The sequence below is a fragment of the Sycon ciliatum genome, chromosome 3, assembly GCF_964019385.1.
Source record: "Sycon ciliatum chromosome 3, ocSycCili1.1, whole genome shotgun sequence".
Classification (NCBI taxonomy): Eukaryota; Metazoa; Porifera; class Calcarea; order Leucosolenida; family Sycettidae; genus Sycon; species Sycon ciliatum.
Window position 1 is genome coordinate 44,253,157 of NC_088645.1, and position 27,452 is coordinate 44,280,608.

The 27,452-nt window shown below is 44.4% G+C and overlaps 1 protein-coding gene across 1 annotated transcript; it reads right to left on the bottom strand.

Moving 5' to 3' along the window:
* Window positions 1-426: 426 nt before the first annotated feature.
* LOC135813123 (uncharacterized) lies at window positions 427-27,093 on the bottom strand. The gene is made up of 6 exons (XM_065326340.1): window positions 26,978-27,093; window positions 24,249-24,352; window positions 18,154-18,213; window positions 10,827-11,186; window positions 7,631-7,801; window positions 427-1,049 (listed from the first exon to the last, which is right to left on the bottom strand). The coding sequence occupies exons 2-6, from the start codon at window positions 24,340-24,342 to the stop codon at window positions 427-429; spliced, it is 1,308 nt and encodes a 435-aa protein (XP_065182412.1). The 5' UTR covers window positions 24,343-24,352; window positions 26,978-27,093.
* Window positions 27,094-27,452: the final 359 nt, after the last annotated feature.

The window sequence follows — 27,452 nt, forward strand, 5'->3', positions numbered from 1 at the left end:
AGCAATTTGAGAGCAGCCTGGCACTTGGAAGGGGATTAGCTGATTTATCGACCATTTTCAGTACGGTTCGGATAACTGGACCCACATGCCTTACTCCCACATTCATCGCCAGGAAGCCAAGACAGCACTCCCTCACTGCATCTCGATATTTCCCACCATCCATCATCAGCACATCTGTGTCACAGTCTTCTGTTTCTTCATGCATATCCATCAGGCCAGCCTCAAGAGACGAAATCTTGCTCTGAGCGCAGAGAGCAATCGGCGAACTTCCGCCAGGCTACATTCAAGCTCCCTCGTATTCTCTGCCTTGACTGACAGCTGCTTTTGGTAGTAATAAACACGGTGCTGCTCATTTGTAAGCTGGCGCTTCAGATCCGAAACCTCTGTGTTCTCCTCATTATCCTGGGCCTCCGCAAGGCCACTGTCTTATTGCTTCATCTTCTTTGTCGCATTCCTGATCTTATCCCGCTGCCTCTTCACAGTCTCCTCCAGAACATCTTTCCTTTTGTTCACAGTAGCAAGTTCTCCTTCCATGGACACAAGTTCAGCAGCCATCATCTCTACAGTGGCCTGGTCACAACTGGACACGGCAGATTTGCTCTCAGCTTCACTGCTTGATCCAGCTCTGGTCCCAGAGCCTGCTGCCTCTCCAGCTGGAAGCTCGAATACCTGCTCAGAAAGCAAATGCCACTGCTCTTTCTTTGCTTTGAGGAGGTAAGTACGTCTGTCTTTCAGTCTTTTCACTTTGCCAGACACTACTTTCGAATTTAAAGTTGAACGATCTCTCCCAGATATTTCTTCCAGCCATGTTTTGAAAGCCTTGAACGTCAGTTTCTCCGTTTCTTTTAATCGGAAAAGCTCCAACACAAGACCATTGGACAAGCTCTCAGCACTACGCTTCAGCGATGGAAATGCTTCTTCATGCCATGTTTTGAAAGCCTTGAACGTCAGTTTCTCCGTTTCTTTTAATTGGAAAAGCTCCAACACAAGACCATTGGACAAGCTCTCAGCACTACGCTTCAGCGATGGAAATCCATCGTTGTTTTCCACTGAAATTAGCAGCGACGTCCGAGTCAAACCCAGCACTTATCACATATCTCGAACGATGTCCTTGTTGCTGTCACCTGTCTCCTTTTCTGTGGGATGTGCCATCGGTCAGGTAATTTGGCAGACTTTTGCTACTTCCTAAAGTTACAGGACAACTCGATCTTACTAAATGCGAGGGTGCTCTACACGAATATGAGCGTTTCCTCGGCGAGCAACCAGAAGAAAGTACTGAAAAACACGATCAAAAAGATCCTCCATAAATTTGGACATCTGAAAACGGTTCAACGATGGCGAGCGACACACCAAACAAAAGCTACTGTCTTCACGAACCAGGAAATGGCTGTCTTCGTGCTGATAAATTTGAGCTTGCAGCAAAACATGTTAAAAAATGCGTCGCTGCCCACCTGGCCACGTCATGCGTACATCCGGGTGTAGAGACCCAATGTATGTGCCCGGTCACGTGATTGAACTCCCTAATATAGGCACGGCTGTTTTTTTCCGCGAAATTTGGACATTTAACCCTTTACCGTTTGTACGTACAAATTTCGACCGCTCGCGGTCGATGACTTCTATGCGCACAGCGCTGGACTGGTTCACCGCAGGGAGCTGGGATTTTCCCTACTGGTAGCCAAGATGTACGCGCAGAGGGTGCCGACAATTTTTTTGTGTGATGCAATATAAAAAATCGCGAAAATCGCGACTTGAAAAATGCGCTTTGGGAAAAGTGCGTACCCTGCGACTTTTGGTATTGCCTGCAGATTATTTCGACTTTTGCTTGAGCTGGCCTCACGACTGTCTGCCCTGCTGTGCAAGCCATGGACGCGGAGCAAGCTCTTTCGCTTCTGGAGACCCTTCCTGACGACTCTGTCGCTGCCTCATCCAGCGAAGATGAGTTTGTGGAGCCAGACAATCCTGTTGAAAATATTTATTCTGACGACGACCGCGACGATGACATGGCGAGTGAAAGCAGCGCCAGTGAGAGTGACATGGATGTCACAGACGACGACAGTGCCACTAATGGTGGAAGGGGACGTGGCAGAGAGAGAGGATTCGGCCGTGGAATAGGCCGTCGTCACGGTAGAGGTCGTGGTGCACAGGTACTGTGTACAGCCAGCGGTGCAACCTGCACTAGTCGATATTTGCAATACTTGGGACAATGCTGACACCGCTGTGACTGGTAACACTCCTGCATTCCACCCAGAGAACGAACCTGGTATCCACTTACCTGAGGGAGCCACTCCAGTGCAAGGATCTGATTTATTGCATATTGCAACAGTTTGCCCGGTCGGCAATAAATTCAAATAATTATTAGTGCTAAATAGTGATATCTCTGTTCAGTTTTTGGACTTGAAAGTTTTTGCATCGCATTCCTGAGGGTTTTTACTTTCAGAATCACCCCATTTTGTACATAATAAAAGTGAAAAATAAAAAAGTTACGGCATGAACAATGACGGTCGGTTTTTGCTGTACAAATACCTAAAACGGTAAAGGGTTAACAAGATGGCAGCCAAAAGTCTCGATTGGGCTCGATCGGCAAGGAAATTTAAATTTTCAAATTCTCAGCAGCCGATTTCGCTGTGGTTTTCGCTCGATTTAGAAAGCTACCAGGTCAGGTTTACCCGGAAAACAGGTATTCCGTGTTCCTCTTGAAACTAGCTTTCCGCTGGTACCTCACATGGCCAACTTCGTCTCAGGAACAGTTTGTTCCGCGTTGCACAAGTCAAGCCTTCTTTCTCGCTCGTTCCTTGATTCATCGTTGACATGCCTGCGTCAAGAAGCCCTTTCAGGAGTTTTCCCAGTCTAGCTTTCAGTTTTCCCAGGTAGAGGACTATCTTCTGGCTATCTTCACCAAGTTTTATCACGTCCCGTGCACAAACTTCAGGTCCCGTGCGTTCGATGCTGAGCTACCTTTTCATGCGATTTAGGGGACAGATGGCTTGGCGCTGGAGTTGCTGTTGAGTCCAGGAGGCCGAGGCCTGGTGGAAACTGCCCAGTAGACATGTGGGGTATTGCTGAAAAAGGCAGCAAGCACACAGATAACCCCGAAATTGTGATGTAGATCCAATTGTGCGTTTGTTCGAGTGCATATCGGCAAATTTGAAAGTTGCACCCGTGATCCCGGCGAGGAGAAGCTGAAAGTCAGTGCGTGCGTCAATATCCAGACTACCAGGGACAGCTTGGAGAGGTTCGAAAAGGTCAGGATGCTGGTTGACCACGGGAGGAGTTCCTTTTACCTTCCTTCTCTCTCAAATTGTCTGGATATTGAGTATCTCGCCCGAGCGCTTTCAAATAATAAATCCTGGTTTGACTTGCGAAATCGTGGAACCACACGGAGAGTGACATGAGTTTCATCCCAAAACGCAAACTCCCATCGTATTCATGAGGTTTGTACCGCGTTACGTAAATCGCACCGAACGACTCCATATTGTTAGATGTCCGTGCGCGAACAGCCATGATAGGCATGGGCGGGTAATGCTTGCATTATGGCTGGCATTATAGTCCCTTTTTTCCAGGTGGCATAATGCAAGCATAATTGCCGGTCGACAACGGTGTCATGCATGAAGCTGGCTAGGTCCAGTTCCGAAAATCGTGCATCTGAACCCGTCCGGCTTCGTCCGGAGAGGTGACGTTGCAAATCAACCTTCTCAGTGGGGGGGGGGGGGGGTTCAGACAACCTTCTCTCAGTGGATTGTTTTAGACAACATGCTCACTGCTGTAGAAATTTTTTTTCTACGCTTTGGCCTTTCTGAAATCGACTTTTCCTACTTTCAAGCTTACATTATGGAGTATTGTGAGCATTATAAGTGGCATTATATCCTCATAATATGAGCAGTGCCGTTAGCATTATCGCAGCAAATAATTAGCATCACCCGTCCATGCCTATAACTATATTGGCTCACTATCCGAATTCAAATTTATAATTAGAGACGTCAGATTATTTTAGAATGACAGACTTGGTGTGCCAAGTCTGTCATTCGCTCAGGAAAGTAGAGCGGTACATGAGGCTCACGATCAAAGCACTAGTAAGCTAAATCATGAGGGTGCCTCATGTTGTGCGTTTTGTAAGTGCGCACACACACACAGCACACTTGTGCGAAATGTGATTTTACAAGCCTACGAGGGCAGTTGCTAACCAGCACCGGCGCTCCACTCGTCACCAGCAAGAGAACCAGCACCAGCACCAACTAGCAACGACAATGCCCGCCGAAACCCGTAGTAGTGCTCTCCGATCATTCCCCCATGCCACGATTCAAGACTGGAATCGTGTCTCATCTGCCCTGCTACGCAACCTTCCCACGCAGAAGGGAATGCAGGCATTCAAGGAAGGCGCACTGAAGTGTCGCTGAAGCCGAGACCTCAAGTCGGCGGAGATGCTCCAGTATTACCACCACAATTGCTTCTGCAACCACCTCTATCATTCAGTATTCTGTTCTCGAGGTTCGTGGTTTCTCGTACAAAAACAAAACATAGTGTGAATGCGTCGAATTCGACTCTGTAAACCATGGTCGTTTGCTGCACCGCGGTCGGAATAATCGCAAACTACTGCTAAAAACCTACGGAATCATTTTTACCATCGAGAAAACCGTGTGCTGTGCATTTTTGTTCGAGAAAATCACGGTTGAATGCACCGGTTGAAGTTGAAATTTCAAGTGTGATGCATGTCATGCTAACCGAGCATAGAGCACTGTACAAACAGCAATAACTTTGGTCTGACTACTTCAAATTCAACATATAACAGCTCATTCGAAAGCTGTTGAACGCAGCTTTCCAACGATGTTTCATTCGATATAGCGCAAAGTAAAATACTCAAGCGCCAAAGCTCGAAGTCAAGCAAATGGGTGGAGTTGAAATTTCAAGCATGTGGCTGTGATGCACTTTATGCTGAAGTATGTGTTTGCCCCAGTGCACAGCCCATGCGTGACATGCACCAAAAATGAGCGCTAGAACAGCCTGGTTCTGCTGGTGTTTTAACCCTTTGCGTGCTGAGTACGAGTTAACTCGCACTTTGTGCATGACCTGATCCACTACGTACGAGTTAACTCGCAAAAAAATCGCGCGCTGTATCGCAGTGCATAGACCAGTGTACAAACTTTCGTAACTTCGTCAAACATAAACGCATCGCGAAAATCAATACACTGTTGGAAAGATCTTCACCTCATCTTTCCGGGGGTATAAAGTTCTTCGCGATAGGATAAGAATTCATTGAGCGGCGACAAGATGAACACGGAAATCACGGCCCAGAGTGAACGCGCGCTGTATCGCAGTGCATAGACCAGTGTACAAACTTTCGTAACTTCATCAAACATAAACGCATCGCAACAATCAATACACCGTTGGAAAGATCTTCACCTCATCTTTCCGGGGATATAAAGTTCTTCGCGATAGGATAAGAATTCATTGAGCGGCGACAAGATGAACACGGAAATCACGGCCCAAAGTGAACGCAAATTTTTTTGTTCATAACTTCTTTTTGTTGCAGAGCGTGCCAGGGGATTTCCCTTTTGGCACGGCGCATGCGTGATGGACATCAAATGAAGCGCTTGGATCTGAGCTTTGCAGCGCAGTTTGAATTGTGAAAATCTGTTGAATTTGGGCAAGAAGCCGAACAAGAATGTGAAATTGAGTTGTTGTGCCGTTCCGAGGCACGGTGGAGTAATTCGGAGAGGACCTGGATGTGGCCCTGATGTGTCTATGGAGCTGAGAGCTGCCAGGATGGATTCGCTTGGTCCTGATCTTTCCAACGAGCCCAGGACGATGAAAATCCATCAAGGTTGAGTAAAATCAGAATAAATTTCGTTCGGAGCTGTGAGTGCATACTCCACCAAGAGAGTCAGTGCGCTGGACGGCCAGTGGATTGGAGAAAAGGGGCTCAGCATGCAAAGGGTTAAGGGGAAGTTAAGGCAAAAATCAAAATTTCAACAGTTGTAGTCTTCGGGGTGCTGAGTCGAATGGTCTTGGTCCGAGAAAGATCACTAATTCTTGATGGCTGTGGCCGCGTTCGGAACTACAATTTCAGCAGCTTCACGTCGAGCGCAATCCTCCATTACGACGACTAAATATCGGCGATGAAATTGAAGAACCTCGGCATTTATTATATTTTTGTGATAGCTGGGCTGCACGCATGGCTGTCGTGCATCAGTCGACAGCTTCCGCAGCGGAACGGATGCGCATCAAGTTTGGATACACTGCATCGCAAAAAGGCTTCTGTGAATCATGATGATCATGATTGAGTATGTGTTCTGTCACTCAAACACTGCATAGAAATGCGGCACACACGTCAGGCGAAATAGCACGTCATAGTACATTTGAGTTCATCGAGAAGAAGATGACGACGTCCACTAATTTAGTATCTGTGCACAACAATCTGCTGTGTGTGTGACTCTGTGTGTCAGCTATGATATCATCTTCTGTCTAGAATGCCTAGCATGTACGTCTGAACCATCCTGCAAAGTTTGAATGACGTAGGTTGAGTGATCGCTCCGCGAAACATACTTTTTGAAATTCTCTTCATAGTATATCTTCCACCATTGAAATTTCTTGCTGAGAGGGGTGGCTTGCAACCTCGATATAGCTTGTTCCAGGCATGCTTTGGAGCCATCTTCTGTTGAAGTAGTGGTGGGGATCTGCCCTGCAACTGCTACAACAAAAAATGATTCCATCTGAGAAATGGTGTCCGACTTCTGACGTCTGGTGAAGCCAGGGATCATTTGTCCAGTCAGGTCGGCAGCCTAACCGTCGGTAAACTTGTGTTTGGATCCCGTTCTGCTCATTGTGGTAGATCACAAACAATTTGATATCGCACAAATTGATCTCAGCATTGTGCGTACGGTATTTTATATTCAGAAAATCCCAAAGTGTCTCTGTGTGGCCGTCCTATGCCACGAGAAACTCCAATCAGGCTCCTATGTCCTCTGCCTTCATGTTTGAGCAACGAACATAACAATAGAGGACGGCTTTGCAATGAAAAATACAGCTATACTGGAGCTGAAAAAAAGAAGAAAAACCCTGCTCAGGATGAGACTCGAGTACACGCATTCTCTCCCAGCAGGTCAACGCAATTTTTGTGAAAAATGCCTGTCGCCGACTGACCAGTAATTTCGCCTGATAGAAATGCGGCACACAGCTGAGAATCACCGGTACTCAGAAGGTGGACATGTTCAACCAATTGTAACTCCGCTAATTCTTACTTAATTCTTGCAGTCAAAGTACGTAGGAGGAAAAGAAACCTCTGAACTTTCCCTTCAAACAATCGCCAGGCAATAGAAGAGAGCATTGCGAGAGTTATGACGCTCATCGGCTACACAGCTTCACACGGCCACAACGTTTTCCTGCAAGCGGAGGCGCTTGGTTTTCATTTTTTCCACACTTCTGCCACTCAGTGGCATAGCAACCGCAGATTAAATCAAGCGATGGACTTGCGGGACTGTTCCCCGACAATTGAGCTGGATACGTCGGTAGTGGATAGGTGGCAGCACTATTCCCGTGCAATGGTAAAAGAGTTAATCTCTAGCAAAGGCTTTCACACTTTACAGTAGTCAATGTGTCCTAAGCCATGCTGTAATATAGAATATGTGTGACCAACCTCGACAAATAGGCATTTCAGTCAGCGATCCTTGAGAAGTGCACTGAGCGATTGCTGGGCCCACCAGTTCATACCCAGTATTGCATTCATACTGCACACTTTCACCAATGTGGATGGAGGTAACGTTCACGCTGCCAGAAACTGGTGCTGAAACATTGCATTTCACAGCAACTGCAAGGAGACAAAGGGAAATTTAGGAAAGTCTCATCAGGATTCAATGGCGGAATACATCTTTCCTCCAGGAGCATTATTCGTAGATTGACAACACAATAATGTTCAAGCTTCCTGTACACTACTTCCGCCGCAGCATCGAAATCGTAGCAGTTTTCTTAGTGACTTGTATATTATAAAAATTTATTGTAACAAAGGAAAAGTTGGTGCAAGTTGAAGTCAAATGCGTTAGAGTTCACCAACTGGCCAGATTGTGAACAGTCAAACGGGCACAAGGTAAAGCCAGACTGACAGGGAGTAGTGAGACATTCCACGGCAAAGGAAGTGAGCTTGAGCACTAGTCGATAGCGCTAAAAACGAAAGTTAATGTATGAGTGATAATTCCTTTTTTTGCCGTGGAATGTCTCAGTACTCCTTGTGAGTCTGGCGCTGCCTTGTGCACATTTGACTGTTTAAAATCTGGTTTAGTTGGTGGACTCTAACCCATAACTTATGCCCCACTGTTTTCCTTGTTTCCACTTTTATTATTTTCCTTGCCTCACCATCTGAGTACTGATTTGTAAATAGTTAGAGATAACATTGGAAGCTACAGCAAACGAGAATTATTGCACAAGATGATTGCCGGTCCGGCTTTGTCCAGACCACTTTTTCGCCCGACCACGTTTTTTGAAGGCCCTGCAAGGATGCTTGGCATGCATCAGTGGGTTATACGATTACCTAGCCTGCACCAGGAAGTCCTGCAAGTGTACATACATGCAGGGTTACCTAGTGTAGCTGTATGACCTACACCAGGGAGTCCTACACATACTGGATATGTGTATGGCCTAGACCAGGGCCTAGGGAGTCCTACACATACTGGATATGTGTATGGCCTAGACCAGGGAGTCCTACACATACTGGATATGTGTATGGCCTACACCAGGGAGTCCTACACATACTGGATATGCGGGTATGTGTAGGGCTCCCTGGTGTAGTCCATACATGTGTGCGGCACACAGTGAATGGGGGCCGTTCACATACCGGATATGTGTAGGGGCCCCTGACCTGTGGGGTGCGCATCCACAAAAGCTTTTCGCTTGCATGCCTAGCGATTTTGTTGATTCACTGCTTTTATGCAAATAATCGACGTGGAGACAACAATTTTATAATACCAATAAAAAGAACAAACTCTGCAGTCATCGCCACACTACAACGAAGTCATGAAAGTAAAATTCTTCATGAGTTTTTTGTGGAACATTTCGAATTGCGTAAGAACTATTTCCTTTCTGTTGTTAGAAGGAGGAATACCAAACTCCGTTCCCCGGCAAAGTAATTCCTTTTGCACAGGGGATAGTTCGATGTTGGCCAGATTAATAATCGTGTCCATGTTGGGCTTATCACTCATTAGCAATAGAAAGAGTATTCCTCAAAGACGACATTGCGCGCTCTAGTGACACATTATGTTCTGTTAAGTCTCAATTTAAACGTCTGTATAGTTCGGCTCGTTCGTTCCTTTCCTATCACGACTACCTCAGATTCAGTACACTACTGGCCGAGAATGACAGCAAACAGCAAGTCAAACTCCTCGCCAAGTACGAGAAAAACATCAAATGGCTGCATGCAAAGCGGTATGGCTCCTTTAAGCCCAACATGGACACGATTATTAATCTGGACAACATCGAACTATCCCCTGTGCAAAAGGAATTACTTTGCCGGGGAACGGAGTTTGGTATTCCTCCTTCTAACAACAGAAAGGAAATAGTTCTTACGCAATTCGAAATGTTCCACTGCTTTTATGTTCTGCATTTCCCAAATACTTCTCGTAGTTGTGAGTCTTTTTCCTCTCTGATTGCTGTTTGTGCAGACACCATGGAGGCTCATCAGCCTCGGAATTTTGCGTTTCCAAAGCAAAGTTTCGGGTGGACATCGATTGTCGAGCGTCCGTTTCAACCAGCTTGGTTCGATAAATTCAAATGGTTGCACTACGACGAGTTGACAGATTCTGTGACCAGCCATTTGTCGAGCGTCCGTTTCAACCAGCTTGGTTCGATAAATTCAAATGGTTGCACTACGACGAGTTGACAGATTCTGTGACCAGCCATTTGTGTTCCGTTGCTGATCAGCAAGGGAAACTGAGAGCGCCATCGAAGGACTCGGCCTTCATTTCCAAGGGCTTCAAGAATTGTAAAGATACCTCGGAGGGGTTCCGTCGGTATGATAAGTCGCTGTGTCACATCGACGCTGTCCAGGTGCTGCTTGTGATGGTTGTGTTAGCGCAGACCATCCCGGATGTTGGTGAGGTAGTGTTTGCGACTTCGGCGAATCATGATCACCGAAGTCGCAACCACTACTTCGTACTGTTGTGTCCAGCGCGGGCTAGCGCGGGCTAGCGACTAGTTGGTTTGGAGGTGACAGCGTTGTGAATGACCGAGGGTCCTTGACGTCTGTTCTCAACGTCCAGGAGCGATACTGACTCACCCTGCTATCTGGTGTTCACGAGGTGTTTTTCGCGCTGGAAACGGAGCGTCTCTGTAAGTTTGTATCCCTGCTGATGTTTGTGCCTGGAGAGCACTATATAAGTGGTGCTCTTCAGGCACAATCTTCCTCAGCCTACTCAAGCTCAACTGATGAGGGGCGAATTCCCGCGAAACACTGTGTATTGAGCAGGGAGTGGTGCTTTCTTGCAGGTTTGCCTAGTCAAAGGTTCGATGGACTTCTCGTGTGCTCTGGATGGCAGTGGTGAGTCAGTCAAGTGTCAAGTAAAGTCGGCGGAATAGCGCGAGCTTCAGTGTGGGGAGCAAACCCTTTCTTACAAATCATTGCCGAAGTCGCAACCACTACTTCGTATCATAGTAACTTGTTTTGATAAACTGTTCTAATTGTCCGCAAACTTTGACGCTCTTGTCCTGATCATGAGCCAGCTGATTGACAGGTTAGCACTGAGCAAAGTGTCACAGAAGGAGAGAAAACGACTGAGTCTGAAAAGGTGCTGGGGTAAAATTTGTAAAAAAAAACGCTGACAGTTAAAACAGGAAAAGTCCCTTACCTCTTTGACAAATAAAATGTAATGTGCTTGCACAAGGCAAGTCATCCCATTTACCAGGATAACGGCCATTCCACATTTGGAGACAAGGATCACCTCCGTTAGGTTCACCGGGCGCAAAGTTCGTCCAAGTTACTTCTCCAGAAGAAGATTGCCATTTGTTAGCTACAAGAGAGATTCCCAACCAGATTCCAGTCAAGGGGTAAAACTTATGCAGGCAATCATTTTCAGCTTGATTCCGGGGCCCAGCAATTTCCGCTCCCTGTGAGGAACGCTGGCATTGCTGAGATGCTTGGGATTTGGTCTTCGGAGATGGAAGTACCAAATAATCCAAATCAGTCACATTATCACAATGCTGCCAACCTGCATTAATGCAAACCAAGTGCAGGAAAATGGTACAAAACAATCAGAACAAGTCTCTTCACCAACGTGATCAGCGGTAAACGGGTTCAACTTTAAAGACCCACAAATATTTTGGATATTCATGTAAATTTGGATACTTGCTCAGTCGTTGGAATGTACTACTATCTCTGAATATCAAATACCAAGGAATACAATAAGCTCCGCCCCAAGAGGATATGAAGAAAGAATGTTGCCCATATATTATTATTATTTTGCTTGTTCGCGCTGGCATCAACCTGCATAAGGCAGGTATATAGCCTTCACTTAAAAAAGATGCCATAAAAAAGCTCATCCGAAGCGAGAGGGCTAGAGGAAAAGATAACGATAACGAGATACAGAATACAAAGAAATCCAATGAGTTAAACATATTTCAACACATGAAAAAAGAAAGAAAGAAAAGTGAAGCAGAGGCGAAGTAACTAATCGGAGTTACGAATGCGTTGGTACCGACAAAGAATACTAATCCATTATTATTGCAAAGTAGAAACTGATTGTAGTTGCAGATCTCCTGGCGACGGCAAGCATATTGCCGATATCATAAATGTTGATAAAATAATTTAAACAATTTCCTCTGAGACAAAAATGCGATAATACACATACAAAGGAAACACTTGAGGCTCATTACGAACATCTTGAAAATGTTAGTTTTCACAAGTATACTTTCAAGCCTTCTCGTCAGGTGAAATACAACCAAAGGAACAGGAACAGGAATAGTGGATTCAGTGAAGTAAGGAGGTGGTAAAACAGCGCAAAGAAGAAGATAAGTAAACAGCGAAAATGCGTGACCTATACACATAGCAATAATGACACAAAGATGCAAGTGCGAGAAACATGGCCAGCAATCGAGGACATCTGAGAGTTGTAATTTTTGTACTCCTCCAAGGTGTGATTTTTGGCGTGCTGGGCCAAGCATAAGGAAGCCATCTGCAAAAAAACTGCAGAAAATGGTTGTTTTTTGATCCTTTGGTGTTATCTTTTTTTCTAGTCGAAGCTAGTTGCTGTTTGGAGCAGAAACGCTGAAATTGGCTATTTTCTGCATGTACTCATACATGTACTCATGTACTCAGCCATGCAGTCTCACTCGTATTTTCGCTATTTTTCTGGAATGGATGCTGCTCTGCGCCCCTTGGTGAACATTTCCTGCGCTCGTGGAGCAGCTGAAAAGGACCACTGGTATGTCTAGTTCCTGGTCTGAAAGTGGAGAGTCGACTTTTGTGCCTTGAAAAAGGAGTAGAAGGCGATAAAGGTACGTCTGTGGCTTATTTTTGAGTGCTCCTCGTACATTTTTGATCGTGATAGAAATTCTCAGACCAAAGTCAGACCAAAGTCAGACCAAAGTCAGTGCGATGATGGCCGTACAGTTTTCTTGTGGATTTTTTAGTTGTTTCATCTCGTTTCTATGTCAGTATTGTGATGGTGAAGTGGAGAGGGTGATTTTCTTCCTCTAGGCTTCGTTCGGCCGACTTTGCCCCGTCATCGTTGAAAAGTGATCCTGAAAAAAGGTCCATTCGCGAAATTATGTTGAGTTTCAATGTACGTGATGACATGCGATTGCTGGCTATGACTCAATAAGCGTGACATGTAGTGCGACAACAAGAGACAACCACTGGACATAATTACCACCGTATTTCCGCGCATATAAGACAATGGCGTTATATCCGAATATAAGGCCACCCTCATTAATAAAGCCATGGCGTTATAAGTGAACAAAATTCAATGTGGAGGAAGTTGAATCTGGCGTTAAAGGTGAGTTCAATTCTTTCAGTGAACCTACAGTTGCGGCGATACTCTCTGCATGTACCCATCCCCACTGTCACATGCCTTGCCGCCACCGCACCTTCACACAAGTTTGTATGCCACCTTGTACACCACCCAATAGGTTCACAATTTGAAATTTTCAGGGAAAATTGAAAGTACATGGATGCTCGAGATGACTGTGCAACGGCACCATGCGAGTACTCCAAGTTCATACTCTGCCGATTTTTTTGCATGTACGCGTCTCTCAATTTTAGCGCCATGGCGTTAAAACCGAGGCTATTTTCACCAAAAATATGGTCCAAAACAGCGATGTTTCACCTATAACGCCATGGCTTTATATGCGCGGAAATACGGTATCAAATGCTGCAGAGGCCTATCCAGAATCGTCAATATGCTGGCCCTGGCCTGGAGATCTGCAACAACAATAAGTTTCTACTTTGCAATAGTAACGGATACAATTACACTAGATACTCTAACACACTAGATACTCTAGATACTCTAACAATTTTATCAACACAAAGCATACAATCTACAAAAAGAAACCCAAACTTTGCAAGCAGAAGTAAATTAAATTCACACCTAGGCTGTTAGGCAGGTCGTCAAAACCCTCGTTAGTTGATATGTGGTAATTATCATAATTGTTGATAAAACTGTTAGAGCATCTATTGTATTTGTATAACTTCAGCCACTACACATAGCACACATTACTTCCTTCCATATATGGAAATCAAATTTCCAACGCGACAATTTCGCGGTATAAACCAAGGTTACCACTTAGAAAACTACAGAAAGCAGGCTTGTATCGCACCAAGACAATCTATATTCAACCTGGGATATTGACCATATAACGCATCCACATTTTTCAAGCCAATAAGGAGCAAACATCAAGCACGAATGAATTACGGGTGTGCACGGGTAGTCGGGTACCCGTGCTACTTGTGAGGACTTTGGGTAGACAGGTATAAAATAGCACCCGAAAACCAGAAGTCGCAGATGACATCATGTACAGTGCACGTGGCCAATGAGGAGGATGAGAATGTGGAGGACGAGAGGTTGGTTGGTTGGTTGGTTGGTTGGATTTATTTAAATAAATCCAACCAACCAACCAACACGAGAGGGATACTGACTAGGAGGAGTCGACAAGAAGAAGTCTGCCATTTTCAAGCATTTGGTGTCCTGTCCGGATTGTCGTAAGTTGTTTGACGATTCCTGGTTTAATGTTACTTGTTGCGCACGTTTCAGGTGTTGGAAGCTGTTTATATTCGTACACGTGATCCTGTGCTATGCAAGCAAAAAGAATTGTTGTAGCACTCACACTTTTCAAATAATATGCACTCACCAGTTTTGCCCACAAGCACTCACAGCTGCCACATTCATCTACCGCTACCGTTGCATAAGTTAACACTACACGTGTTAGGCATAACCCCGTGCTGCTGCATTCTCACGCTCCTTTTCATTTTATTCTGGTTACTCAAGAGAGAGAGAGTGAAAGCTTTGTTACAACTCTGAGTTTCACATATTAATACGATCATCCGGTTATATTCTAGCTACTGTAAAACCAGAAAGTCTAACGAGTCACAAAGTCTAACGTCTTAACGACCAATTTTCATTCGCTATTTGAAGAAGTGTGATTTCATCATCATTTCACGGGCCTTTGAGCTACTTTTTTTCCTTTCTCTTTTCTTTAAAATGTTTTACTGCCAGAAGTCGTCTTCATATAAAGAGGCAGATATGCCTGTTTGTTGTACGACTTTAATTAAACGACATCGACATCAACGATCGCACCAAAAATTGTCGGTGGCGCAAGGAGAAGCTTGTCGTTTGGAGTGACAAGTGGTCACCGCTGCTTTTCCAGAACCTACCAGCATTGTGGTATTACATTGGAAGCAATACCTAATCGGGTACATGTTACCATGGAAACAATACCTAATTGGGTACCTGGCCTACCGGTGGAAAACTACCCGAACCTGATACACGAAGAAAATGCTACCTGACTCAGCACTAGAACGAATGCAGTGTGATGTACCATGGGCTTATCTGTTTCACAAGGACATTTCGGTGGGCTTATACGAGAACATGGGCTTATACGCGGGCATGGGCTTATACGATGACACCAACATTGTGCTATTGAAAAGTGCCAAGGAAGTGAGAAGTACATTGCTGAAAGCCACTGTGCAAACAAAAACAACCGATGATTATGTTTAAATGTATAAAAAAAAAACCCTAAACATGTACTACGTACATGTACAATCATCATACATGTACATGTACATGGTAGGACCAAGAGTCCATAATTTATGGACTCATGGTACAATTTAGGCCCATGGGCTTGTACGACGAAGCCTTGTGATGTTCGAACCTTCCCTGGGCTTATGCGCGGGCATGGGCTTATACGCGGGTGGGCTTATCCGCGGGATTCTACGGTATAATAGTTGGCACTTGAGGCGTTTTTTTCAAAACCAGAACTTATCCGCGGGATTCTACGGTATAATGGTTGGCACTTGAGGCGTTTTTTTCAAAACCAGAACTACTCGTGTTTCTTTCTTGTATCCGACTCATATAGGTTCAATAAGACTCCACAGAAAATTTGAAGCAAAAAGAATAACTTGGCACGGAGAATGGCCACCCAAAGTCGGAGAATTGAATAACGGCAATTTCAGTATTTCGACGGCACCAGCAGCATATCAGAAACTGGCAGGACTTGCTTCAGTTTCTGTAGTGGCAAAATACCAGGCTCGCTGGAAGCAGGTCAAAATAACCAGATGAATACAGAAACAGCATGGTTTGGAAAATTTTTTTGTTTTGGAAAAACGCATTTTTCACCCGTCCGGCAGCTCAGACGAAGATATTGGGTGTGGTCACCATGGCAACTCCATTGCAACAGCATAGCAACTCCATCGCAACAGCATGAAAACAGTGCAGAGAAGCCTTTGGAAAAGCATAAAATGAGACTTTGAGGTAAGATAAAGTAACTACAATAATTCAGTGCCAGAACACATTGTTGTTACCTGTACAGTACTTTTTTTTCTTTTTTTTTAATGTTTATTTGAATTCGGATAGCTCAACAGTACAGAAATACAACTACAAAGAGTACCGAATAGAAGGCCCCGAGAACGGGAAACCAAAAAACAAAACAAAGACAGTAACATCAATTTACTGATTATGAACATTGCTTGAAAGCAAATCACAACAATGATTAAGAGTTAAGCTGTCTTTTAGCCAAAAGCCAATTTGACGCGGAAATCTGCGATAGTAGTGCAGGACTTCAGGTCGTCTGGTACTGACGTGGTGACGAGTACGGAAGAACAATGAGCCGAAGACTGAGCAAACTCGAATTTACCGGGTATTTGACGGAAAGAAATGACAAACTATTACATGCAGAACATCGTCGGCAAATTTTTGGGACTACTGAAACTTCAGGAACTCCAGCATGAGAGATTTTGTGCATAGAGTGTGTGCTGGATTCTTGGTATATAATCTCACCGTCAATGCTTTTCTTGGTCGCTGGAAGCCACCTGCTGATCAGCTGACGATTTGTTGTTCCAAGCAGGCCGTTTTGATGTCAGCTCTCTTGGTCCAGTCGCCGAAGTATATACTGTCCTACTCATCGCCTGCAGAAGAGGACGACTGCTCCGATGCCACTCCAATAACACTTGGCAATATTTCTTCTTGTGCAGCCATGCGCATGTGCTCCGACGAACAAGGACTACTGCCAGGAGGACGCCTGCCGCGGCTCGCTTTCAATAACACTTCGCATTATTTCTTCTTGCGCAGCAATGCGCAAAGTGTCAGACGAACGAGGACAACTGGTTCCGAAAGGAAATAAGAGGCTGAAGACGATGACCTACGTGGCAAATGCATGCAACCAAGTGAAATGCCCGAAAAATCCTTGCCGATTTTACTCGAACTGTACGTGAGTTCCAAAAAATTGCCGCATCATGGCGTATGTGGGCTCAAACGAAAGCTGAGGGCCTCAACTACACGCTGCGCGAAGGCCCTGTGCAGCTTCCGTGCAGCTACAGATCGATCTATGCATGCGGCTTTCATTGGTGCCACGCATGTACGCGATTCGGCGTTAGCACTTTTTGTTAGGCCATGTCACATGACTGAAGTGCCTAATAATAGTTCGGAAATTTGGAGAAAAATATATCTATGTGAAGTATACAGTCCTGAATGATCTTGGACTGTTTAAACCAACTATACGTGATTGCTAGGGGTGAAACAATTATACCGAATATTCGAATACTCGTTTGGATTTTTCAAATATAATCGTACTCGGAATAAATCAGAGTTCTCGCTCACACATGGTACATGCATTTGCCACCGAAGTCTGCATTTCAGAGCAGCGGTCAGCAGATATTGATGTGCAGACTGTGTGGTGAGCACTTGTACACGAGTAGAGAGAACCCAAATGACCCACCAGCCAATACACCCGAGAAAAGGACTGCCAATCGGTTCAATCAGGGTTGTATCATGTGATTTTTAAGGCCATTGGTGTGCGATTTTTAGGATATCAAGAATACTCGAATACTCGAATATTCGATGGGAGAAAATCAGAGTACTCGAACTCGGGTTCTCAGCGCCAACTTTCACCCCTAATACAGAACCATTCATTTTCTCTGTGTATGTGTGTGTGTGTGTGTGTGTGTGTGTGTGTGTGTGTGTGTGTGTGTGTGTGTGTGTGTGTGTGTGTGTGTGTGTGTGTGTGTGTGTGTGTGTGTGTGTGTGTGTGTGTGTGTGTGTGTGTGTGTGTGTGTGTGTGTGTGTGTGTGTGTGTGTGTGTGTGTGTGTGTGTGTGTGTGTGTGTGTGTGTGTGTGTGTGTGTGTGTGTGTGACTCTGAATCGTGTGTGCATGTGTTTCAGCCTTGGAAACTGTTGAATGGTGTAATCCCAGCACAAGTTGCTATGTCTAACATAGCTGTTCGCGATCATCGCTTCCGCGATGGGCAGGTCTGAGGTCTGAGGTGTGTGCATGTGTGTGTATTGGAGGGGAGGGGGGGGGGGGCGTGTGCATGTGTGCGTGTGTGTGCGTGTGTGTGCGTGCGTGCGCGTGCGTGTGTGTATGTGTGTGTGTGTGCGCATGTGTGTAAGTATGTGCTTGTCAGCGTGTGCGCTGCTTCTGCAGGAGAATAAACAATGATCGTGATAGAGTCTGTGTCCTGTCACTCACCCACTGCATAACAATGCGGCACACAGCTGAGAATCAACAGTGCTAAGAGCAAGGCAAATCCTGCAAGGATAAGCATACACAATAGAAAATGCACGGAAATGTTATTTATAGCGAAGAAATTTACCAAGAAACTACGAGAAAGCGACCAAGGAACTACAAGTAACGCTTTAATGTCCATTAACACCACTAGTTACTGTAAACTGCCTAATGTTGGCAAAGTATTAATGTCTTCTAATTTTGCGAGAAGAGAGTAACACATATTTTAACCACCGTGAAATCAAACTTCAACAGTGGGTGTATATGTGTGGCCGCGGTGCTCCGTGAACATATGCCAATGAAATTAATCATTGGCTCTCCATACGAGTCCATCCCTGCGCCACCCGATGGAAATGTTATTATTCGAACAATACAGACTTTAATCATCGAGGTTTGAGTACTCGAGGAGGCCATTCGATCGAGTGCCTTGCCACGGTTCACCGTGGTGAATGCATTGCCTTATAGTTTACTAGTATCAGTGCTGCCGGATAGTTCCAGTTACCAACTACAGTCTCTCTCCAACTGATTGCGATGACACAGGTGAGAGCAGCCAGCATCTCCCCTTCATAATTATCTGCCCCTAGCCCTTCTCACAGTAAGCAGATGACACCACTATACATTACACTCGTAACAATGCCGTGGTGGCCGTCTAGCAACAAGACCCCAAAAAAATGAGGGCAAAACGTACCGATACTAGTATCGTTTCGCTTATGGTAGACCTGCAAAGGGTTAAGGTGGCCGGGCGGTGGTACTTTTTCGGGAAATTTTGAGTTTACCCGCAAGGTGGAGATGAAAATTGAAAATGTTTTTCGGTGAATCTCTGGAGAATAGACTTCTCTAGCTTCCTATGGTTTTCTTTTTTCTTTCGGACTTAATTTGAAAAAGGTTTATGAAAGGTCTGTGGAAAAATAACACGGACCTTTCATAAACCTTTTTTCAAATTTTGTCCGAAAGAAAAAAGAAAACTATAGGAAGCTAGGGAAGGCTATTCTCCAGAGATTCACCGAAAAAACATTTTCAATTTTCAAAAAAATTTCCAAATTTCTTCTCAATTTTCAAATTTCATCTCCTTTTGCCAGTAAACTCAAAAATGCAGTCCAAATGTAGCCAAAATTACCTTAAAAACCACCCCAGCCACCATAATGTGATCATCAGGGTATAAGCCGCACCCCCCTTTTGGGGTTGAATTTTGAGGGTTCAAAGTGTGGCCTATACTCCTTGGAAAATATGGTAAGAAAGGGTTTGCTCCCCACACCGGAGTTCGCGCTATTCAGCCGACTTGATGGTACTCGATGGTTTTGCGGAAACCAGACGTATCCCTCATAATTACTATTCGATGTATCCCTCGTAAACAAAAATATTTCATGTATCACTCATAAACAATTATTCTGCACACAAATTGAAGCCGTTTCAGAGCAGGAATTCTCGAGTGCTGCTGCCTACTTCCTAGGTCGGAGAAAGAAGTTTCTACAAATCTCTTTAAAAAGCACTGATGCTGACATAATAGTAATTGCCATGATGAATTAGTGATGAACTACAATGTAATGTAAGACTACGGTGAAAAGCTAAGAGAGGGCCAACATGATACATGTTTTCCGTACTTCCTCCGGAAACAAAAACTTCGTGACTTTTTGACAAGACTTTGCAAGTAGTTACTGTGCTCAATGAATGGGTTATTTTGGAAGAGAAACACTTCAACACATTCAATCGACATATCTACAATATGTATAGGATCGATTAGTGGGACTAGAGTCTTAATCTGGGTCGCAATCGCTCGACTCATATCCGCTGAAACCGTTCCAAATAACCGCCTCCGCTCTTGCTCGAGGATGCCCCGGAACAACAAACACAGGCAACACCAAACATTTCAAATTTCCTCAGAGAGATATCATGGCCGCACCAGCACTTCCCGACTACAGCGATCGGATCTCGCCTTCTCTTTTGTGAACAAGGACACATCATGGAGGCTGCTGGAAAGGCGAGATCATCCACGCTCAGGTCTGGGCTCTGCAGTGGCAGGTAAAACAGTGATGAGTTTTTGAGTGAATGACTATAAGCGCAAGAAGTGTGAAGGCTGCAACGCCTGACTGATCTCAGCGAGTTGAAAGTACCATCGCAGCGACATCACCGAAGAAATTGCATCTAGTTCAAAAATTTCAGCTTCCAACAACAGAAAATAGAACTTGGCCGCCACCCTATACTGATGACTATCGCCCATGTCCGATTCCTTGCCTGTGGTACGACTGCTGGCGACAATTTCGATGACGCGGAGGAAGTAACTGGTAGTTTTGGACAAAAACTATGGATAACATTCAACATTTTGATACTTCCTTTCTAAATAATAATTATTGTAAAGAGATAACAGATGTGAGTAGGAGTTCAGAAACATTAGTTATCCATAATAAGTTATTTGAACTCGGATACTGAGCCAATAATACATGTAGAAAAGAGAAGAAAACACATGAGAACTAGACCTAAGTCTCGGGTCGCTGAATGTCTCAGTAGCCTGTCAGTGTTGTGCCCAATTATCACATGTTCTGACTCTTTATCATCTTGTAAAGTCGTGGATATCTGCTGCATAACTCGTTCTCACGTGTTTTCTTCTCTCTTTTATGTAACAAGTTAGTTCATCATGGTATTATGACAGGCCCGTCGCACCGACTTTGGAGGTGGGGCGGCCATGGAAGGGGGTCCGGGGCCCTCCTCGTGAAAAATTTCAAAAAATGAAGCCAATTGCAAGCATTTCCGGGCATTTGGTGCCATGTACATGTCAGTGTACGGTAACTACAATGAAAAAAACGTTTTGATTCTGCAACAAACCAAGATTAAAAAAGACCTTATAATCGGGGACAAACACTACCCTTCCCGGGAAAAAATTCAAAAATTGAAGCCAATTGCAAGCATTTCCAGGCATTTGGTGCCATTTCAGTGTAACTGCAATGAAAGACTTTTTGATTCTGCAACAAACCACGATCGGGGACAAGGATTTGCCATGTTTGTGCTTAGCTAGCTGCGATCATCGCGCTTTGTTGCAGTGTGCTCCAAAAAAAAAGGCCAAAAAAGTGGGTCGGCCCCAGCCGCCCCAGCCCGGGCTGTGACGGCCTTGTTATGTCAGCATCAATTGTTTTCCACAGTTTTGTGAAAAAATATCTTGTCTTCACTGAAAAAGCACTGCAGGTCAGACATCATAAAGTAATTATTCAATATTTCGGTCTGCATGACAATTAACGGAATAGTATCAATCTGACAATGTTCATGCAAACCAAACCGCCGAGCTAATTACTTGACGATGTGTGAACTGCAATGCTTATTTGAGCTTCGACAAGTGGCCTATGAGCGAATCAAGTCAGGTGAACTGGTGTAAGCCGTCCCTGGGAATTAAAAAAAATGTTTCACTCGAATGCTGAGCCGCTAGTAAATGGAGAATAGAAGATAAACACATGGGTAGGAGTTATGAAGTAACTGGACTAGAGATGTGTTAGAGCTAGGTTTCAGGTCGTTGAATGTCTCAGTACTCTGTTGTCGCACTTTCTCACTGTCCATTAACCTCTCTCTCTTCCCTCTTCGCTACCTTGTCATTGGGAAGAAATTCCCGTAGGATTTTGCGAAGTAAAACAAAGTTTAAAAAAATAAGAAATAAAAAACCCTCTTACAGTCATGGATAGTTGCTTCATAACACGCTCCCATGTGTTTTTGTTGTGTTTTTCTTTTGTTTTTGTTGTTAGTGTTGTGAACATTACCATGCAACAATCTTTTTTAATCTTTTATTCTCACGATGGCCTGTAGCCAATAAGACAACAAGAAATACAGACAGGGTGATTGGATAAAGTGAAGTCATAACTTGGCTTAAATAACCGACGAGGAGACAAAAGGCGTAAAGTAGCAATGAATAAAATTGATTGAGCACTCATTCCCATGTATTAAAAAAATTATTATATAAAAAAGAATCTATCATCAGTGGAATATTGTCACATGGTAAAAATCACTAAAACACCCTATTATATAGCCAGGATAATGTCAAAAACGAAAATACAACACAACAAAATTTATCTGTGTGCTAAAATTATAAAATAGTAACGATGCTAATGAATTACAATTTCTAAATTTGGACTTCACGGAGAATTTCAAAGCATTAGGGAATTGGAGGCCACATGCCTCGTACTGCTCTTTTCTCTCCGAAACTCAACACTTGCAAGCCAGATATGAAAGAAAGAAAAAAAATCAGTCACCTAACCGGACTCGAACCAGGGACCTTGCTATTAGCGAGCAATGCTCTAACCAACTGAGCTACAGCAACACTCTTATCCTGTGTATATCTGGCTTGCAAGTGTTGAGTTTCGGAGAGGAAAGAGCAGTACGTGGCATGTGGCCCGTGATGCTAATGAATATTTGTTTTATCTCCAGACTCTGGGAAAAAATAAAATAAACTATAATTATATTTGCTCGGAACATGGGATCTCCCTGGGGGCTCGACAACCAAAGTACGTAACCCTCTCCAAATATTACCCATGACAAGAATATTATAGAAATGGCTGCAATATAATTAATATTTCGCTGAAGTAGATTATTCCAAAATTAGCGCCGGTGAAAATTTACCCATTTCAGCGACAGAGTTAAAAGTTTTGCCCCGCAAATCTTCTTCTTTTTACACAGAAACTTGGATCCTGAGAAAAAGCCAAAGTTTTTACCTGCTAAAATTATCCGTTCTACAGTAATACAAAATATATACAGAAGCCTTGCTTGGTAGTTAACATGTTTTTCGATTTTGACAGCATGTTACAAGGCGAGGACGCGTAGTGCTCCTGACTACAACCATAAACCGGTTGGCAGAGTCCCGGTCTTGCGACCATTTGAACCGTATTGGGAAAACCCAGGTTCGGACCCTCGTTACTCTACGGGTTGGTAGGATTTTTATAATTTTCGTTTTTTTTGTGTTGTAGAAGTCGTCGTGTTGCCGCCGTAGTATTGTTCACGTTGCTGCCGCTGCAGGGATCACGTCTGGAAGGATTTGTGATGTTATTTTCTTGTCTTCCTCTGTAATTAAATTATTTGTGATTTATTTCTTTTTTCTTTTTTTGTTCTTTTGTTCTTTTTCTTTTTTCTTGTCTTTTTTCAACTTCTGCCCATGGCGTCCTTCTCTCAGCTCGTCAGCTGTAACAGTCATAGTCATCACCATGACGACTGTTGTGAGAAGGTGCTCGCTGCCGACGAGGTTGGTGATGTCCCGACGAGGCCATGGGTAGGCCTTCACCACGTCGGAACACCCCGTCTGCACGTTGGTGTTGTGGTCTGGGTGTTGATGGACGTTGATGTTGTTGTAATAGTTGTTGTCGTTGTAATTGTCGTTGATTGTTGTTGTTGTTGTTGTTGTTGTTGTTGTTGTTCTCCTTAGTGTCACACTAAGGAGAACAACAACAACAACAACAACAACAACAACAATCAACGACAATTACAACGACAACAACTATTACAACAACATCAACGTCCATCAACACCCAGACCACAACACCAACGTGCAGACGGGGTGTTCCGACGTGGTGAAGGCCTACCCATGGCCTCGTCGGGACATCACCAACCTCGTCGGCAGCGAGCACCTTCTCACAACAGTCGTCATGGTGATGACTATGACTGTTACAGCTGACGAGCTGAGAGAAGGACGCCATGGGCAGAAGTTGAAAAAAGACAAGAAAAAAGAAAAAGAACAAAAGAACAAAAAAAGGAAAAAGAAATAAATCACAAATAATTTAATTACAGAGGAAGACAAGAAAATAACATCACAAATCCTTCCAGACGTGATCCCTGCAGCGGCAGCAACGTGAACAATACTACGGCGGCAACACGACGACTTCTACAACACAAAAAAACGAAAATTATAAAAATCCTACCAACCCGTAGAGTAACGAGGGTCCGAACCTGGGTTTTCCCAATACGGTTCAAATGGTCGCAAGACCGGGACTCTGCCAACCGGTTTATGGTTGTAGTCAGGAGCACTACGCGTCCTCGCCTTGTAACATGCTGTCAAAATCGAAAAACAGTAATACAAATGCAGTTTCACCAACCTGAAAATATGCCGAAAGGGGCCATGGTTCTAGGGCCTGTGTCCGTCTGAGAGCGAAATCCTGGCCGCTTGGAGAGGACACGGTTTACAGCCATATCAAGTAAACTATAAAACACACACACACAATCACATACATCCACACACACACACAAACACACACACACAAACAAACACATCCACACACACACACACACACACACACACACACACACACACACACAGGCAATCAAAAGCGAACACACAAAGCGAACACACGTCAATGCACAAACAAATACACAGACCAACGCATAAAACAAAGAGACACAAAGAAGCACCCGCACACATACACACACATACAAACGCGTGCAAGCACGCACACATACACACACACACACACACACATATACATACACACACTTACGAAGATAGTATCGTATTCCGTCACCAGCCGCGAGTGAATGCAACTTCGCTTGGTTGTGAAAGAAACATCATCTGGAAGTGATTAGAGAGGTTCTGCATAACGAATTTCGTTGCATTTTTTTCGTCACCATGAGCGCGCGGCGAAAAAGTGGACAAATATTCGTCGAAGTGGGCGTGAAACTCGGGTGTTGAGCGAACAAATTTTTCGTTGCTCTTTTGCTTCACTGCGGACACCTTTTCTACGTACTACGTACAGTCTTGCTTTGATCTGAGTCGATTTTAGTTTCTATCTCCGTGGCACATCGTTCAGTGTGGTACTTCAGCTTACGATGGAAGCACTTGGACGGCGTATGGTGAGGGAAGATGATGGTGTGGATCCGCCGACTCCCGTTGTGCAAGCGCCAATTCTGGTGACCAGAAACAACAATTCATCCTGCTCGAGGTCTCCGTCATCGTATTCCAGTAGTAGGAAACAACACAACAACTCCCCGTCATCATCTCCTATATCCACCGACATCTCCCACACCCACGCCACGGACAACACTTCACGACTGAACCAGGTGATTTTGCTCCGGAAACACAAGTCAGAAAAAAATCCGTAGGAAAGCAGCATTGAAAAAGCAGCAAAAATAGCGCAGCAAAGTTTCGTACTGCAGACCCTACCGGCGTTTGGATTTTCGCGCCTCAAACTTCGTCACATTTTTCCTCATCAGCAGAGACGAAATTCGTTATGCAGAGCCTCTCTATTATTTCATCATAATGGGAGTGATTACTTCATCATATGGGAGTGATTACTTCATTATATGGGAGTGATTACTTCATTATATGGGAGTGATTATTTCATCACATGGGAGTGATTACTTCATTATATGGGAGTGATTACTTCATTATATGGGAGTGATTACTTCATTATATGGGAGTGATTACTTCATTATATGGGAGTGATTACTTCATCATAGTGGTGTGATTATTTCATCATCTGGGAGTGATTGCATCATATCTGCTAGTGAGTTCCGTAGTTTCCAGGGTATGAGCCTGACATTTAACACTGGATATTCACCCAAAAAAGTCAATGTTCAAATTGAATGTGATGAACAGGGTGGATATCTGTCAAGATACTAGTGTGCGGCTTATACTCCCCACAGTACATGCATTATGGAGAGTGGTATTGCCAGAGTGCCTCGCTTTGCTAGTACTCGTGCTGTATTGCCATGCAATACGTATTGCCCATAAATATACAGACTGTTAGGGCATGGCAGGTGTCTACAAGATGTTCGCTTGTTCAAACTTGCTCTGTGACGCCCGGCAGCCTTAGGGCTATGGGCTTGTGATGATGATGTGATGAATACTAAGAGAGTGATAAGAAATCACATTAACCCTGCTCTGGTCCATCAGTTGAAGAACAGATATTTAGAGTTTTGCACCTTTTGGTCTCTTCAATCACATTTTATTTTCTACTGTTCAGCGTTTTGTCACCTTTCCATCATGATACAAGTGACCTTGGCACGTGGACCAGAATGTTGTGCCTTTCACCTATTGAGTCAACCCGTATGATGTCAGTGCTGTCAGTGCATTTGTAGGCAATACATTTGTTGAAAACCACACAGCTTGAATCATCATTGCAATACACATTATAATAGTGCTTGTCACAGCATGGGCTCCAGTCTCACAGAAGGCATGGATTCGAATCCAATCACTGCCACCACAATTGTGATGGGACTGCTAGCTACGCATGGGTCCATGTGCGGGAGAAGAAAAGGACTGAATTGTTCGCATCGAGCATGCGCAAATAATTATAAGTCAGATGAGAGAGAGAGAGGGGACAATACAGAGAGAACCAATGCTGTGACAGACACTATATACTTCAGTTATCATAACCATTCCGGTCTTCCGCTGCATTTCCAATAGTTATCCTCCCCTAATCTGTCGTCTTTTGAGCCTCGTCGTCCGGTGTCTGACAGCTCGTCTGTAGAAGATTGTTTAAGAGCAGCAGCTGAGCAAAGGTGCAAACCTCTAAGTACTGGCAATCATGTTTTATTTCCTATTTCTAAGTTACATCGCCTTGTGAAAGAGTGCAGTTTGTTTTCTAGTTCCACGCACGTCTCTACAAGTCGACACACTTATTTCGCTTCCTTGCTGCAATAGACAGTTTTCCAAACTCACTGAAGCCATCACTTGGAGACTAGTGACAGACCTATATATTTCCGGCAAAACTTCTACATGTGCTGTTGAAAACAAGTTGCGCCAGTCGAAATCAAGCACAGAGTGACACAGCCAGGAACCGCTTACTGGTAATGCAGCATAGAAAGAACAAGCGTAATCGAAACTCACCGGTGTCTCTCGGCTGGCTAGTCCCGCGGGTCACAATAATACCGCCACACAATGCCGTTTGATCTGGTGGTATTGAAATGGAAGACAACTAACTTCTCTAGACAGTACAGGGCGGCTTCAAAGTGTGAAGTGATTGCTGTGTGCCTGTGTGGCCGCTTGCAAAAGACGTGGAATACAGCCAACGACGTCTTTTTCGATGCTCCTCCTACGCCAAAACGTTTTGTGCGTAGATGAGGTGAGGTCTCGGGTCATCTGTGGGGTTCCGGGACCTCTTTTGTCAGCCAGGGGTCATTTCCCCCGTAATCTTTGAGTATTGTGGGGCACCCCACAGGCTCTCCTCAAGTGTCCTCGTCCTTTTTATTGGCTCGTAATGCGTGCGCAGCGGCCAGATAAGGCCGTTGTTGCGCCGTTCAGAGCCCACAGCATGAACCATGCATGGGGGGGGGGGAGGGGGGCTTTATGGTGATACGAAGCG

Coding starts and splice junctions, on each gene's coding strand:
- LOC135813123 (XM_065326340.1), bottom strand. CDS start 24,342: ATGGCTGTAAACCGTGTCCTCTCCAAGCGGCCAGGATTTCGCTCTCAG. Junction 11,187..18,153: donor GCCGCATTGTTATGCAGTGG/GTGAGTGACAGG, acceptor GCATTAATGCAG/GTTGGCAGCATTGTGATAAT. Junction 1,050..7,630: donor TGAAATGCCTATTTGTCGAG/GTTGGTCACACA, acceptor TGCTAATTTCAG/TGGAAAACAACGATGGATTT.